Here is an 18,112-nt window from a genome sequence, read left to right on the forward strand (position 1 = left end):
AATGCAAGATTTTCCTTTGTTAAAAGGTGTGAAAAGCAGCTACGACCAGTTAGTTCTTGTTGAGAAGTTGCCTTCTCAGGCCTGCCTGGTTGCTTTTCATACATCAGTCCATCTGCCACAGTTTCGCAACCATAATCCTTTCCACACTGAATACCCCTTTAAATGCAAAACAGACAATAATACACATATAATGCACGGTATTGTATAGTGACTGTACTCCTACGTAATATGTACCTTGTGGATTTAAAAAAAAATGTATTTATCCACAAATAGTTTTCTTAACTTTCTGTCCCTCTGGTAGCCCTTGGCTGAGTGGGCAGGGTGACCTGCACCTTGACCTTTACCTATGTTGCTCCTTAACTGGTTGCAAGCAGCTGTATGAGAGCCAGCATGTGTCAATTCACCTGTAACTGTCTCCCGTGTTCTAGCCCCTCCTGACAAATGCACATGCAGCCTGTTTGCCACCTCAAACGATCCCTTTCTGCGAGAATGCATCCAGATCCTGCTCACCACTCCCAGTACTCCATGGCTGCATGCATTAGTTTAAAACTACTGAAGATTTATCCCATCCATTAGCAGGGCAATCAAGTTCTACCACCACTGAAACCTTTCTCCACAGTATGTTACCTCCAGGCTTGGCTTCTCTAATGGTCTCCTCGCTGGCCTTGCTCTATACTCCACTTCCATCTCCGCTGTCTACGTATCCAGTTCTCCTATTACTCCGTCCTTGCCAAGCTCCTTTGATTCCATGTCCCCCAATAAATTGAATTCAGAATCCTTATTCCATCTTTACAAGTCCCTCCCTCGCCTCACCCCATTCTATCTCCGAAGCCTCTCTGTCTCAGAATTTGCCCTCTGTTTTGACTCTGGCCTCCTGTGGTTCAAGTCCCACTCCAGGGACAAAATCTCGGCCAACACTCCACTGTAGTGTTGAGGGAGTGCTGCACAGTCGGAGGGGCAATGCTGAGGGAGCACTGCACTGTCGGAGGTGGCGTCTTTCGGATAAGATGTTATACTGAGGTCCCGTCTGCTCTCTCTCAAGTGGACATAAAAGATCCCATGGCACTATTTTGAAGAAGAGGAGGCAAGTTATTCCCGGTGTCCTGGCCAATATATATCCCTCAATCAAAATAACAAAAAAAAACAGATTATTTGGTCATTATCACATTGCTGTTTCTGGGAGCTTACTGTGCACAAATTGGCTGCCACGTTTCCTACATTATAACAGTGACTATACTCAAAGTACTTAATTGGCTGTAAAGTGCTTTGAAACGTCTGGTGGCTGTGAAAAGCACTAATTAATCCAAGGCTTTTTCTATGCATCCGGCCTCCCTCCACTCTACCGTTAGCTGTACTGGCCCTACATTCTGGAACATTCTCCCTAACCAGTCATTCCTCATCCATATTTTGACTGAGACATTAAGCCACGGCACTGGTCTGGTGATTCCAGTGAATATAAAAGATCCAATGGCACTATTCAAAGACGAGCAGAGGGTTCACCTCTTGTCCTGGCCAACATTCATCCTTCAAACATTATCAACAATAGATTAACTGGTTATTCGTCTCACTTGTTGTTTGAGAGCTTGCTGTGCGCAAATTGACTGCTGTGTTTGCCTAACATAACAGTGACTGCACTTCAAAGCCATTCATTAGATGTGAAGCACTTTGGGACATCCTGAGGACATGATAAGGTGCTTTATAAATGCAAATTCTTTCTTGTTACCTCGCTCCAACCTTCAAAAGCCTCCTCCAAACCTACCACTTCAACCATCTTTCTTAACTCTTCCACGAGTGCTCAGCACCCTCCTCTATGAAGCATCTTGGACTGTTTATCAGGTGTTTTTTAAATGTTGCTTGCTGTTATTGCAACTTCATCTGAATGGTGAACCTGTTGACATAAAGTTGCTTTGCGCACTATTTGAATCCGGTTGTTTGCCCATTTAAAATTAAATTTACCACTAAAGTGTCAACCAGTGTGCTACCAAAGGAAATGAAACCACCAGCGAAATATGACCAGCCTTTTTTGCTAACCAATACTTTAGGCTGGTGGCCAGTTATGCTGTTTGCAGACAAATCAATGCAATCCAGCTTCTACAAGGTGCTGTTGGACAGATCCAGTTGAGTGCCCGATCAGGTCAGCTTCTGATGGGTCTCTGTTGAAATGTTGTCACGCTTACTGCGCTTGTTTGTCCCCAGGAGGAAGCACAAACCGGGCCTGATGCCAGGACTGGAGGACATGCTTTTCTACACAATCACCGAGGGACAGGAGCAGATTCCGATCCCCAAGTTTATCAGTGTAAGCAAACGCACACCCAAGGCGCTAACCTGCCTCGCCTCCTCCTACAAAGCCACACCATGTGATGTGTTCTATCCTATTGTCCTGTGTTACGCTGCTTATGACTGACCTTTACCAAAGCTTTGACTGCAAGATATCAGACCGTGCTTATTTAGTTCTCAGTTCCTTCCGTGAACAGTTTTTGCGGAAAAAGTCTTTTATGTCTCACTGTAAACCATTAACCCAGGCGCTACTTGCAATCTATGACGCAATTTTCTCCAGCACCATTCCCAATGGTCTGATCCTGTCAATACTGAGATCACATATATTGAAAGTTTCTCTCATTTTGCAATCTTTGATTGATTCCTCCCTCCCTTAAGATTTCCTGGCCACACACACTTCCCTGGTTGACAGAATCTATTTTAAAATCTGATCGCGGCTGCCTTGCAACACCGTGCATGGGTACGCCAATAAGTTGCGGCAAACGGCGGGCAGATTCAGCTCTGGGTTTGCTGCATTTTCATTGTGTCCTGTGCTGGTGGATTTGTCGGGTGGGGTGGTGCTGAACGGAGAGTGGATCTTTGTGTATAAGGAGTGAGGGAATATCGGAAGAGTCTCACGTACTTGCTAAAGGTCCAGTCATTACAGAAGCCCAGCGAATAGCAGACATGCTGTTCTCCCGTCTGTCTTCTGCACTTCTCAGTGGGAATGCCCTGACAATTATGGAACCAATAGCTTTGTAGTGGACCCATGAAAATAAACATAAGAACATAGAAAATAGGAGCAGGAGTCGGCCATTGGACCCCTCAAGCCTGCTCCGCCATTTAATAAGATCATGGCTGATCTGATCTTGGCCTCAACTCCACTTCCCTGCCAGCTCCCCATAACCCTTGACTCCCTGGGTTTATCTAGGTTTAGAATCTATCATTGGTTTAAGCCAACCTGTTCCTGTAAACATGGGCACCCATTCATGTGTCTGCACTCAAACAGCAGTGAAGCCGAGAGACTGGCACCCCACTAAAGGGTGAGAGTGGCACATGGAGGGTGCTCGCCATAGACAGAGACTATTTTACCAAGTACTGTAGAGGCACATAGAGAGTCCTCGCCTTGCCTCTTCACCGAGGGAGTGAAGTGTGTGGCAAATAAACAAAGGTTTGCTACTTTTGGATAAAATGTTGCTTTTTCTGTCTGTTTTCTCCCTTACTCCTCCTCTCCCGAAGGCCCCGTCTCTTGCAGGCACAGCCCTCCCTTAATCCCGGAAATATATTGGGAAAAAAACCCTCCAGAAATGAATATGTTGACTATGAACAACTCTTCTGTAAATCTGCTCATTCACGTTTAATGCTCGACTCGTCACTAACAGTAATCCAACCAAAGCAAAGGGAACCCGAGTATTGGAACACCTCATTAGATGTAAAGGACTCCCAGCTTCTTCCCAATCTTCAGGGACAAAGGTTCGGTCGCCTGGTTGCAAGACTGGATTGTCGAAATCCTACTGAGTAGCAGATGGGCTTTTTATTTGGATGAATTTATTTAAATACATACAAAGCAGGAGCACAGCAGAAAGCAGTCAGTGAGCAAACACTTACACAATGCAAACAATCAATTTGACATTCAATAGAGTGGATGCGAAATCTGTTCTCGTTTTCGAAAAAGGACTGGACGCACTTTTGTGCTGGGATTGGACCCGAGTTCATCATCACTGGGCTATCTTCTCCAGTCCACATAGTTGCGGGGCGGGGGAGGGGAGGGAGGGGGGGGGGGGGAAACAATCCCTGAGAGTGCTTTAAAAAGTCAATTTGAATATCCTTCTCCCTGCCCTCCATGATCCAGGCTACTTGATGTGCTTGGGATAATCCTCCTCAAATGAAGCCAGGCTGTCAGTTGGAGGTTCAGTACTGGCATGTACTTGCTTGTTCCACAGGTGCCAGCCACACACACAACCTGACCCAAGTGGCCACTTGTCACGTCTGACCAAGGCTGCTCGACTGTGGGGAGCATCATGGCCAAGTCCCCATCCTGCCCTTCTCCAATGCCCATACGTGCACATGAGTCACTGGATAGTGATCAGAAATGGAAACTCTGACTTTATTTTGCTCCCCTGAAAGAAAGACTTGCATTTATATAGTAACTTTCCCAAAACACTTCATAGCCAAGGCAGTACTTTTTGAAGTGTAGTCACTGTTGTGCCAATTTGCGCACAGCAAGCTCCCACAAACAGCAAATGTGATAATGACCAGATAATCTGCTGTAGTGATGTTGATTGAGGGATAAATATTGGCCAGGGCACCAGGAGAACTCCTCTGCTCTTTGAAATAGTGCCTTAGGATCTTTCACATCCACCCGAGAGGGCAGACAGGGGATTGGTTTAACATCTCATCTGACAGTGCAGCATTCCCTCAGTACTGCCCCTGAAGCATCAGCCTAGACTTTTGTACTCCAGTTGCTGTGGTGGGACTTGAACCCACAACCTTCTGGCTTAGAGGTGAGAGTGCTACCCACTCAGCCACAGCTGACACTGGGCACTTGGAAAACACATGTAGCAACCCTACTACTGATATAAACTCAGTACAGACCAGGGATTGAACCTGGTCTGTATGGCTCAATACGACAACAGGGAATGTGGTCATTGACTCAGCATTAGGGGAGCAGACTGACTACCTCCATATCTGTTTGTGAATGATTCACTACAAACACAAATTTGAATTGAATGTGACTGTGTTTTTACACTGCAGTTTACTAGTGCCGTGTAGCACCCAGTTCTTGTTTTTTTTGGTCTCTTATCTCAGCTCGTTCCATAATCCATGTCAATGCATATTTCTTACAATTAAAAAAGAAACCCCTTTTTCTTGTGCTAAGATAGCTGATTTCTGCTGGGTGGCAGAAGGGACACAGCAATTGCTCTAGGCAACCTTGCGTTGGGGAAGGAGAGGGAAAGAATCAGCCAGGGTCCCTGCTTCTGATCACTATCCAGTGACTTCTGCTAGAAGTGTGCGTGTATGGGAATCTGGTGTGAGGATTAGTTTGCTGCAATGTCCACCACAATTGAATAGCCCACCACCACTCAAATGTCCAGACTCTCACCTTGAAGGATGGTCGCCTGGGGTGAGATGCCAGAGGCTGGCTGGCCCCCAGCAGAATGATACCCCAGCAGAGTCAGTGCCTTCAGGAGAAGGAAAAAAAGAGGGCAGGCAGAGAGAAAACTGGTGAGGGGGAAAGAAAGAACTTTTTTCCGAAAGTTTCAAAAACTAAAATTAAGTAAAATGTTCTTATTTTTGTCTCCTTTTGTAGTTCTGCCACATCCATGTTTTCTTCATTGAAGAAATAGCACTAATTTCAAAATGTGTGGCCACCTATGTTTATTTCCAGTTACCTCGCTGCCTTTCATGTCATTTGATTCCAATCTCTTCTCTCTTGTGCCTTTTTTAAAAAATACAGGCATTGAAATCAACAGGACTCCTGACCTCTGACCCCCGGCTGAAATACTGCATGGACCTCCTGCGTCAGACAGTACAGAGTTCCTCAAGTGGAGTCACACTGGACAGACATCTTTTCAGAAAGTACTCACTATCATTCTTTCACATTCCTTAATTTCAAAAACAAAGCTCCCCCCTCTCCTCTTGACATTCATTCTTACGTTGGTTAAAGCTGAGCTGTGGAGTTGTAATCAGTTAACAGTTCTGGGAGTTGATGGGTCTTGAATTCTTAGAGCTGCCCGGGTTATCATCGAAATTTACAGCACGGAAGGAGGCCATTTTGGCCCATCGTGTCCGCGCCGGCCGAGAAAGAACTACCCAGCCTAATCCCACTTTCCAGCTCTGGGTCCGTAGCCCTGTAGGTTACAGACCTTTAAATGCACATCCAAATATATTTTAAATGTGGTGAGGGTTTCTGCCTCTACCACCCTTTCAGTGAGTTTCAGACCCCCACCACCCTCCTGGGTAAAGAAATTTCCCCTCGTATCGCCTCTCAACCTCCCCCCAATTACTTTAATTCTATGCCCCCTGGTTGTTGACCCCTCCACCAAGGGAAACGGGTCCTTCCTATCCACTCTATCCAGGCCCCTCATCATTTTATACACCTCAGTCAGGTCTCCCCTCCGCCTCCTCTGTTCCAAAGAAAACAGACCCAGCATCTCCAATCTTTCCTCATAGCCAAAATTCTCCAGTCCAGGCAACATTCTTGTAAATCTCCTCTGCACCCTTTCCAGTGCATTCACATCTTTCCTGTAATGTGGTGACCAGAACTGCACACAGTACTCCAGCTGCAGCCTAACCAGTGTTTTATACAGTTCAAGCATAGTCTCCTTGCTCTTGTATTCTATGCCTCGATTTATAAAGGCAAGTATTCCATATGCCGCCTTAACCACCTTATCTACCTGGCCTGCTACCTTCAGGGATCTGTGGACCTGCACCCCAAGGTCCCTTTGTTCCTCTACACTTTTCAGTGTCTTACCATTTAATGTGTATTCCCTTGCCTTGTTAGACCTCCCCAAATGCATTACCTCACACTTATCTGGATTGAATTCCATTTGCCACTGTTCTGCCCAACTGACCAGTACATTGATATCTTCCTGCAGTCCGCAGCTTTCTTCTTCATTATCAACCACACAGCCTATTTTAGTGTTATCTGCAAACTTCTTAATCATACCCCCAACATTTAAGACCAAGTCATTGATATATATCACAAAAAGCAAGGGACATAGAAAATAGGTGCAGGAGTAGGCCATTCTGCCCTTCGAGCCTGCACCACAGTACTGAGCCCTGCAGAACCCCACTGGAAACCTCCTTCCAGTCACAAAAACACGCATCGACCATTACCTTTTGCTTCCTGCCTCCGAGCCAATTTTGGATCCAACTTGCCACTTTGCCCTGGATCCCATGGATTATTACTTTTGTGACCAGTCTGCCATGTGGGACCTTATCGAAAGCTTTGCTAAAATCCATATACACTACATCATACACACTGCCCTCATCAACCCTCCTGGTTACCTCCTCAAAATTCAATCAAGTTAGTCAAACATGACCTTCCCTTGACATAAGAACATAAGAAATAGGATCCTGCTCTGCCATTTAATAAGATCACAGCTGATCTGATCATGGACTCAGCTCCACTTCCCTGCCCGCTCCCCATTACCCTTTATTCCCTTATCGCACAAAAATCTGTCTATCTCCGCCTTAAATATATTCAATGACCCAGCCTCCACAGCTCTCTGGGGCAGAGAATTCCACAGATTTACAACCATCAGAGAAGAAATTCCTCCTCATCTCAGTTTTAAATGGGCAACCCCTTATTCTGAGAATATGTCCCCTAGTTCTAGTCTCCCCTATGAGTGGAAATATCCTCTCTGCACCCACCTTGACGAGACCCCTCATTATCTTTTCTGTTTCGATAAGATCACCTGAACTCCAATGAGTTCAGGCCCAACCTATCTTCCATAAGTCAATTACCTCATCTCCAGAATCAACCTAGTGTACTTTCTCTGAACTGCCTCCAATGCAAGTATATCCTTCCATTAGAGGGAACAGCGTGCAGCGGCCCGGTGCGGTCCCGGCCTGCAAGACCATCAGCAGGCCGGGGCCACTGGAGGGAGCTGTGTGCGGCTGCATACCACTTCAGGGAGCAGTGCATGCTGCTGCAAGAGGGCAACAGGTACAGCAAGAGCGGCAAGCGTTCGTAGAGGGATGTGATCGGGGCCCAGAAGAGGCGAGGGCCCAGGGGCAGCACGGGCCAGCCCACACTGTGATGTGTGTGCCCTAGGTCCGTGCAGCAGAGCTGGTCTCCAGTCGTCCTGGTTAATCCTTGCCACTGGACCAAGACCTAGCTCTGACGAGCCCGTGTGGTGGCTGGTGTGCAACGGTCACCACACGTTTATTTTATTTTTTTTAAATCCACGCACAGGCATCTTCCACCCTTCAAGATGTAGTTCGGGATCTGCAATATTAGGTCCTTCATTGAAACACCTGTGAACTCATCCCTGTTCGGCGTGGAAGCAAGTCATCCTCATTTCGAGGGTACTCTAGGTGTGGCCTCACCACTACCCTGTACAGTTGTAGCAGGACTTCCCTGCTTTTATACTCCATCCCCCTTGCAATAAAGGCCGACATTCCATTGGCCTTCCTGATCACTTGCTGTACCTGCATACTAACTTTTTGTGTTTCATGCACAAGGACCCCCAGGTCCCTCTGTACTGCAGCACTTTGCAATTTTTCTCCATTTAAATAGTAATTTGCTTTTCTCCATCTGCCAAATTTTTGCATACTCACTTAGCCTGTCTATATCCCTTTGCAGATTTTTTTTGTGTCATAATTTGCTCTCCCACCCATCTTTGTATGATCAGCAAACTTGGCTACATTACACTTGGGTCCCTTCATCCAAGTCATTAATATAGATTGTAAATAGTTGAGGCCCCAGCACCGATCCCTGCTGCACCCCACTAGTTACTGTTTTCCAACCGGGAAAAAGATCCATTTATCCTGACTCTCTGTTAGTTAGCCAATCCTCTATCCATGCTAATATATTGCCCCCAACTCCGTGAACTTTTATCTTGTGCAGTAACTTTGCTGACTGTCCTTGATTAATCCATGTTTTTCCAAATGAAGATTTATCCTGTCCCTCAGGATTTTTTCCAATAATTTTCATACCACCAAGGTTAGGCTGACTGGCCTGTAATTATTCGGTCTATCCTTTTTCTCCCTTTTTAAACAAAGGTACCACATTAGCAGTCCTCTGGCACCGCACCTGTAGCCAGAGAGGATTGGAAAATGATGGTCAGAGCCTCTGCTATTTCCTCTTTTGCCTCAACAGCCTGGGATACATTTCAATCACATTCAAAGCTGCTAAGCCCCTTACTACTTCCTCTCTCGCTATGTTTAGCTCGTCTAATATCTCACACTCCTCCTCCCTCATTGCAAAGTCTGCATTGCCGCTCTCTTATAAAAACGGATGCAAAGTATTCATTAAGAATCCTACCCACGTCATCCACCTCCACACACACATTTCTTTTATGGTCTCTAATAGGCCCCACTCATTCTCTAGGTATCCTCTTGTTCTTAATGTATTTATAAAACATCTTTGGGTTTTCTCTGATTTTACTTGCCAACATTCTTTCATGCTTTCTCATACCATGTTATACTATGGGTGGATTTCAAAACATAGCCACTTACACTGAAACAATTGTTCATGGTCCTGCACTAGTCTTGGGTTAGGTCAGCATAGACCAACAATTAAAAATCTGCACTGCTGACCTCTGGCCAGGTTGAGATCCATTAAACCTTCCATTTTATTTCCAAAGAGACGTTACTCCCCTTTTTTCATATAGACTGTGTGATATAAATTCAACAAATTTAATATTTTTGAACCTTCTAACTTTACTAAAGGAACAGTGGCCTGAGGTACTCTGGGAGGGAAAGAAAACAGAAAATAAAAATTCAAGGACACAACTGATTTTCAGAAGAAATATGACATTAACTAAAAGCACAGCTAACCCCAGCGAAAGCAGACAGAAGCTTTTTGAGAACTGTTTGGCTCTGTAGTTTTAGGTGTGGACACTTTTAGAAATTTTAAGTAAGAGCCAACAAATGGCTGCAAATGTCAGGGAGGATAGGTAGGGGTTTCTGGGCTTACTGGCCCGTCGTTGTAGGACAGTTATATGAGCTAGTCTGCATCTCATTTAATGGGAGAAGACTGCAGATACAATTATATTAGATTGCATAAGGTCATAAGACTCTCATCAACACTGCTACTGGCCAGCTCAACACAAGTGTGACTTGGGTCAGGGAAGAATGGGTATGTTATGCCAGTTAAAGGGGAATGTCATCGGGCGGGAAAGGAAATACTGTCAATGTAAACTACAGTCCCTGAAACCTCTTTGTGGCTTTGTCACTATCCAGTGCATAACTGAATCAAAGACTAGAAAGGTCCCAGGTCTCAGCCAAATTAGTTGGTCTCAGCCATGACCTCCGGGCCCTAGAGCAGGAGAGGAAAGCAGCCACTTCTGCTCCTGATCACGATCTAATATCCTCAATAGAAAGTGATTGTGTGTACATTGGCTGTGATCCTCCCATGTTAGAATAACCTGCTGACACTCATTGTCCAGGCTCATACACACAAAATGGCCACTTGGGAGAGATACTGAAAGGCATATGTAAGCCATGAAACTAGTATCACAACACTACACAGCTCCTTCAGGAAGGGGGGAGGGAAAGAGAATTAAAAAAAAAAAAAAATGAGTTATTTAAACATTTTGCACAGACATGTTCCCATCATGTCTGTTCCAAAGCAGCCTTGTGGCATCTCATTATGTCTCCAGTCTGGAAAAGACATACTTGGATAACGTGCCTGATGGGTCAGTCTTTGGCCAGATGTTGGTATGCAGAGCAAGGATTTGCATTCTTTTTGCTCATTACACGCTGGGTACTCAACTTTTCAATTCTTTTGTTGCACTAGTTTGGTAAGGATGGCCAACGTTCGCTCACTGTAATGACACTGGATTAAGCCCTTTCACCTCTGGGACCTGGATCTGAATCCAACCCAAATGCTCTTCTTTGTTTGATTGCATCATCTTTCATCTTTCTTTAGTTTCTCTCCTATCTTCTCTCACGTCCTCTCCGAGCCCATCTCATTGTTATGTTACTGGACCAGTAATCCAGAGGCCTGGACCAATGATCCGGAGATACATAAGAACATAAGAACATGGAACAGGAGCAGGCCATCTAGCCCCTCGAGCCTGCTCCGCCATTCAACAAGATCATGGCTGATCTGGCCGTGGACTCCGCTCCACTTACCCGCCTGCTCCCCGTAACCCTTAATTCCCTTATTGGTTAAAAATCTATCTGTGATTTGAATACATTCAATGAGCTAACCTCAACTGCTTCCTTGGGCAGAGAATGCCACAGATTCACAACCCTCTGGGAGAAGAAATTCCTTCTCAACTCGGCTTTAAATTGGCTCCCCCGTATTTTGAGGCTGTGCCCCCTAGTTCTAGTCTCCCCGACCAGTGGAAACAACCTCTCTGCCTCTATCTTGTCTATCCCTTTCATTATTTTAAATGTTTCTATAAGATCACCCCTCATCCTTCTGAACACCAACGAGTAAACTCCCAGTCTACTCAATCTATCATTATAAGGTAACCCCCTCATCTCCGGAATCAGCCGAGTGAATCGTCTCTGTATCCCCTCCAAAGCTAGTATATCCTTCCTTAAGTAAGGTGACCAAAATTGCACACAGTACTCCAGGTGTGGCCTCACCAATACCCTGTACAGTTGCAGCAGGACCTCCCTGCTTTTGTACTCCATCCCTCTTGCAATGAAGGCCAACATTCCATTCACGTTCCTGATTACCTGCTGCACCTGCAAACTAACTCTTTGGGATTCATGCACAAGGACCCCCAGGTCCCTCTGCACCGCAGCAAGTTGTAATTTCTCCCCATTCAAATAATATTCCCTTTTTTACTGTTTTTTTTTCCCAAGGTGGATGACCTCACACTTTCCGACATTGTATTCCATCTGCCAAACCTTAGCCCATTCGCTTAACCTATCTAAATCTCTTTGCAGCCTCTCTGTGTCCTCTACACAACCCGCTTTCCCACTAATCTTTGTGTCATCTGCAAATTTTGTTACACTACACTCTGTCCCCTCTTCCATCTATGTATATTGTAAACAGTTGTGGTCCCAGCACTGATCCCTGTGGCCACACCACTAACTGCCGATTGCCAACCTGAAAAGGACCCATTTATCCCCACTCTCTGCTTTCTGTTAGTTAGCCAATTCTCTATCCATGCTAATATATTTCCTCTAACTCCGCGTACCTTCATCTTCTGCAGTAACCTTTTATGTGGCACCTTATCGAATGCCTTTTGGAAATCCAAATACACCACATCCATCGGTACACCTCTATCCACCATGCTCGTTATATACAAGTTCAAATCCCACCATGGCAGCTGAGGAATTTCAATTCAGTTAATTTAATAAATCTGGAATAAAAAAACTAGTATCAGTAATGGTGACCATGAAACTACCAGATTGTTGTGAAAAGCCATCTGGTTCACTAATGTCCTCCAGGGAAGGAAATCTGTCATCCTTACCCAGTCTGGCCTATATGTGACTCCAGACCCACAGCAATGTGGTTGACTCTTACCTGCCCGCTGAATCCACTCCGTTGTATTCAAGAAGAGGGCTCACCACCACCTTCTCGGGCAATTAGGGATGGGCAATAAATGTTGGCCTTACCGGTGATGTTCACATCCCGTGAATGAATAAGAAAAAATAAATCTTATCCATGAAACGCACCTCCTGCTCCCTCGATCCTGTTCCCACTAAACTGCTCACCACCCAACTTCCCTTCCTGGCCCCCATGCTAGCTGATATTGTAAATGGTTCTCTCTCCTCGGGTACTGTCCACCTCCTTTCAACTCTGCCGACATCAACATCTTCCTCAAAATATCCCGCCCTTAAAACCTCGGTCTTTCCTCTCCATTCCTTTGAACATGTTGTCGCTTCCCAACTCCATGTTTGGGCCTCTCCAATCAGGCCCTGCCATAGCACTGGGATGCACTTCTCATTGCCAATACTAGTTTTTTGGAAAGGACTTTCAAATTGTTTTGATGTGGTGATCTGGTTCAATAAAACCACCCTAAATGTAACCTACCTTTTTGTATATCTTCTCGCCCATGTTCACTGCTTGGTGCGATTTATTATTTTTCTTTGCTCCCTCTTTTCCTCTGTCTTTCTCCTCATAAAGCTGCTCGGCTTGTGATGTGAGATGGTTAAAACCGTTCTGTGGAATAAGGGACCGAGTCTTTCTGGCATCTCTGTGGTCGGGTATCTGGCAGAGGGAACGTCTGCCGGCCTTAACCACAATGTCCTGACACATGCACAAACTGGAATGTGTTTAGGTGAGCTCATATAGGGTCATAGAATAATCTGGTGCAACATCCCTCAAATGTTGCATAAGAATACTGCATGTTAAAATGGCAGGCAAAGCATAGACAGCCCTGACCCTGCATTGCCTGGGGCCTACTGCTGTTAGGTCATAAACCATCCTGCCACACTGTGCTGGTATTTAAAGGGCTGCGTTTATATTTACTCATCTCGTGGTATGTCATAATTGGAATCAAATCCAATTTTGAAGGAGAGCCAGCTTCTTGTAAGAGCAAATAGAATTCACCAACAAATAAAAATGGCTCATAAGAGGATTCACTTATGAACGCATTACCCTCCACATTTGCTTTATGATCAATTATATACAGTACTTTAGTTCTTCTAAATATACCTGGTTATTTTTACTCCGGAGGTCAGTACAATTTTTTCCCCCTTACAAAAAAAGCTCAGGAAAATACTAAAAGATAATTGGGGGTAGAACTTGTTCTCTGAACAGATGGTTGACTGGCGTGTAGGGTTTCCAACGCTCCCAACATTATCCTGGAGCCTCCAGGAATTGAAGATTCATTTTCAGGACACTGCTGCGAGCAACTCGGGAGAAAAATCATAGGGGCATGAAAAAAAGTGTTTTGTTTTCTTTGAACACTTTCAGTTATTAGTTAGAAATATATTGGAGGGGGGGGGGAACGAGAGAGGCCATTTCACGAACAGTCAAGATTAATCCAATTGGGTAAGAGTCTGTCTGTTCCCTTCTCAATTGGCCATGGGAAGGCAGTGTGTCTGGAGGATGAACCAATAGTGGGAGCAGGAGGTCATGTGATGAGACCGCAAGGAATACACCCAGCCAGAGTTGGCGTTAACCTTACTTGAGTGACTGAACTCACACACCCTGAGGGGCTTGCCGTTGGCTGAAGTCACTGCTTTTGCATCTCATTCAGGACAAACAGGAATTAAGTGTGGTTCACATTGGAGGTGTTTAAAACCAGATTTTTTTTTTTTAAATGGGTGGTTAGAAAAATAATTAACCGGGACACATCTCAGGAGCAACATTCTCCACTCACTGCACCAACCCTGGAGTTACGTAATCATACGCTAAATTAATTGACTAAAACCACGTTGGGAGTTCTACATGGTTTAGAGCTGTTCCGGTTTGTTCTTTGATTTCAACAAGCACGATTTTGGTCATTGAAGCAAATAAGTAGAAGAGTTCAGGGGTTTATTGAGGCTACTGGAGATCGGTGCAGGGTGGAGTGCATCTATTAAAGGTAGTTATGATTCACTATTGCACCTTTACTATAGATGAATCAGAATGTAACTTGCATTTGACAGCATTTATAGAGTAAAGATGGGGATCTCATTTTGAGGTGCTTTTACACTACCCGTGGCATTGGTGTGAAGTGGTTACTGCTTGCACTGGCTCTGAATTTGAAATGTGAATCTCCGCCATATTGCTGAAGCTGAGCTGATCGCTTTTATTTTGTACCTTTCTGGTTAAGGTTTTTTGGGAGTAACATTGTGCTGCTGACCCAGGCGTTCAGGAAAAAATTTGTCATTCCCGACTTTGAAGTTTTTTCCTCACACATCAACCGGCTTTACGATAACGCGAGAAAGAAGACCACTGGCAAGGTAAGAAGTGAAAGGATGGATTTACAGTGTGCTGTGGGTAATTGTGGAGTCCCTTTGAGATTGGAGGCGGGGGAAGATTGACTGAGCAGAATGATGTCAAATGGGGCCGATGTCAGCCGGCACCTCACTTGACCCTGGCGTCAGGTGACTTTCCTACATGGTGAGGCTCCAAGCTTGGATGTGTTGAGTGAAGGCCAAGTGCTTCCCACCTGAGGATTTGGCTTCAGGTTATTAATTACACTCTTGAACTCTCCATTTCTCTGACTCTGGCCTTTTGTGCCACTGGCAACCATGCCTTCAACCAACTAGGCCCCAAGCTCTGGAATTCCCTCCCTAAACCGCTCTACCTCCCTCTCCTCGTTTACGACCATTCTTAAAACCTACCTCTGAGTCTTTGGCTCAGTGTCTGTTTTCCATACTGCTCTGTTTAGCGCCTTGAGACGTGCTTCTCCATTAAAGGTGCGGTATAAATGCGTTGTTTAAAGTCTCTCATATCCAAGCTTAAAATAAATTTTATCGTTCACAGGTTGCAGACTACATCCCACAACTGGCCAAGTTCAGCCCGGATCTGTGGGGAGTTTCTCTGTGTACCGTGGATGGACAGAGGTAAGCTTTAAACTCATCTTGTACAAACTGTGGGTCATCGCACTGCAAACGTGACAGTCCTGGGATAGCTGGGGAATCCTACATACTGGGAAAACTTATCCCTAAATAGCAAGTCTTCATTTTGTATCCCCTCGGGAATGGGAAAAAGGAGGGAGATCTGTTTTCAGAGAAGCAAATTTTGACTGAGGGATAGCCTCTCTATTCAGACCTCTGAAATATCAACGCCACAATGGATTACAGGAGAGCTACTTGAGAATTTTGTGGACACTACATGGGGAGCTGAATTGTTGATGGTATAGTCCATTTAAATTTTCCTGTGCTGCGTATGAACACACTGGTGCATTGATCATTATTGTGTGTTTTTTAAAAAAAAATCAATTTTCACAATGTGGGCCTTGCTAGCAAGGCCAGCATTTATTGCCAATCCCTAATTGCCTCTGAGAAGGCGAAGGAGGGCCTTCTTTTTGAACCACTGTTGATGCCCAAAAGTAGTACAAAGCTGTTTAATTGATGCACAAAATCACGTTTCGGCTATACAAAATGACTTCAGTCTCAGCTGTGGCTCAGTGGGCAGCACCCTCGCCTCGGAGTCAGAAGGTTGTGGGTTCAAGTCCCACTCCAGAGATTTGAGCACACAAAATCTAGGCTGACACTCCAGTGCAGTACTGAGGGAGTGCTGCACTGTCAGAGGTGCCATCTTTCAGATGAGACGTTAAACCGAGGCACCGTCTGCTCTCTCGGGTGGACGTAACGATCCCATGGTACTATTTCGAGGAAGAGCAGGGGAGTTATCCCCGGTGTCCTAGCTGTTATGCTCATAATAAAGTGATACAACTGAGTACTGTATGCAATGAATAAGTGTGACCTTAGCTCTGATACGTCCTTACTACACAGTATAAATGCACACGAGGCCCATGCTTGAGAGGTCAGTCTGTGACCTGTCCTTTATTCCTGAGCATTCAAGTGATGAGGGTGGGTGGAGCTTCCCCTTTTATACCTGAAGGTCCAGGTTATGAGTGTCTCCCAACTAGTGGTCAGTGTTCTCACGGTGTACAACCCAGGTCAGTTTATACACAGGTTACAATGCTGGTTGAATACATGACATCACCTCCCCCCCCCAAAGTCTCACTGGGATCACAGGTTGAGTCTCTCTGGTGGTTTACGCTCCCTTGTAGAGCGCCTGAGTTGGGGCTCCGGTTGTTGGGCGCTGGCCTGAGTGTCTGCTGTTTGCAGTGCCTCAGGCCTGTCCGGACTGCCCACAGTGACTGGGCTCTCCTCCCTTTGGTTCTGGTGTTCGGTCACCTGTGGTGGAGTGAACTCTATATCGTGTTCTTCCTCTGCTTCTATGGGGTTGCTGAACCTCCTTTTTGTTTGATCCACATCTTTGCAGCAGATTTGTCCATTGGCAAGTTTAACTACCAGAATCCTATTTCCCTCTTTGGCAACCACAGTGCCTGCGAGCCATTTGGGCCCTGCAGCGTAGTTGAGGACAAAAACAGGATCATTTACATCAATACATCGCGCCCTCGCATTCCTGTCATGGTAGTGATATTGTGACTGGCGCCTGCTCTTGACAATTTCTTTCATGGTGGGGTGTATAAGGGATAATCGGGTTTTGAGCGTCCTTTTCATTAATAGCTCTGCGGGTGGAACCCCTGTGAGCGAGCGTGGTCAGGATCTATAGGCCAACAGGAGGGGTGATAAGCGGGTTTGTAGGGAACCCCGTTGGAATCTGAGCATCCCCTGTTTGATTATTTGCACTGATCGTTCTGCCTGGCCGTTTGAGGCCGGCTTGAACGGTGCCGTTCTAACATGGTTAATTCCATTGCCTGCCATGAATTCCTGGAATTCAGTGTTTGTAAAGCACGGGCCATTGTCGCTGACCAAGATGTCCGGTAGATCGTGGGCGGTGAACATTGCCCGTAGACTTTCTACCGTGGCAGAGGATGTGCTTGAATTTAAAATGTCACACTCGATCCATTTGGAGTAGGCGTCTACTACAACCAAAAACATTTTCCCCATGAAAGGACCTGCGTAGTCCACATGGATGCGTGACCAAGGCTTGGCGGGCCATGGCCAGGGGCTAAGGGGGGCTTCCCTGGGCGCATGGCCCAGCTGGGCACACGTGTTGCACCTGCGAACACAAAGTTCCAGATCTGCGTCTATCCCTGGCCACCAAACGTGTGACCTGGCAATTGCCTTCATCGTGACAATGCCCGGGTGCCCATTGTGGAGTTCTCTGATGAACACCTCTCTGCCCATCTTGGGCATGACTACGCGGTTTCCCCACAGTAGGCAATCGGCCTGAATCGAGAGTTCATCCTTGCGCCTGTGAAATGGTTTAAATTTCTCAGGGCATGCCCTGTACGTGGCTGCCCAGTCCCCATTCAGGACACATTTCTTGACTAGAGAAAATAGCGGGTCTCTATTTGTCCAGACTTTAATCTGACGGGCTGTCACTGGTGAGCCTTCGCTTCCGAAAACTTCAACAGCCATGACCATCTCTGCACCATGCTCGGTAGCCCCCTCAGTGGTGGCTAGTGGGAGCCTGCTGAGTGCATCGGCGCAGTTTTCGGTGCCCGGTCTGTGCCGAATTGTGTAGTCATAGGCAGCTAACGTGAGTGCCCACCTCTGTATGCGGGCCGATGCATTTGCATTTATGGCCTTGTCGGCCAAAAGGGACGTTAGGGGTTTGTGATCTGTCTCCAGCTCAAATTTCATGCCA

General features: G+C 45.8%; 1 protein-coding gene across 4 annotated transcripts in view; it reads left to right on the forward strand.

Moving 5' to 3' along the window:
* LOC139241014 (glutaminase liver isoform, mitochondrial-like) overlaps window positions 1-18,112 on the forward strand; it is a 62,287-nt gene that overhangs the window by 13,200 nt on the left and 30,975 nt on the right. For all 4 annotated transcript variants that reach the window (XR_011588769.1, XM_070869707.1, XM_070869709.1 and 1 more), the window contains exons 2-5: window positions 2,197-2,296; window positions 5,714-5,835; window positions 14,652-14,781; window positions 15,308-15,387. Coding sequence is in view for 3 of the 4 variants with exons in the window: in XM_070869707.1 (XP_070725808.1) it covers window positions 2,197-2,296; window positions 5,714-5,835; window positions 14,652-14,781; window positions 15,308-15,387 (432 nt within the window). In the remaining variant the exon portion in view is untranslated. The remainder of the gene's footprint in view (window positions 1-2,196; window positions 2,297-5,713; window positions 5,836-14,651; window positions 14,782-15,307; window positions 15,388-18,112) is intronic.

This window comes from Pristiophorus japonicus, chromosome X, assembly GCF_044704955.1.
Source record: "Pristiophorus japonicus isolate sPriJap1 chromosome X, sPriJap1.hap1, whole genome shotgun sequence".
In the NCBI taxonomy this organism is placed as follows: Eukaryota; Metazoa; Chordata; class Chondrichthyes; family Pristiophoridae; genus Pristiophorus; species Pristiophorus japonicus.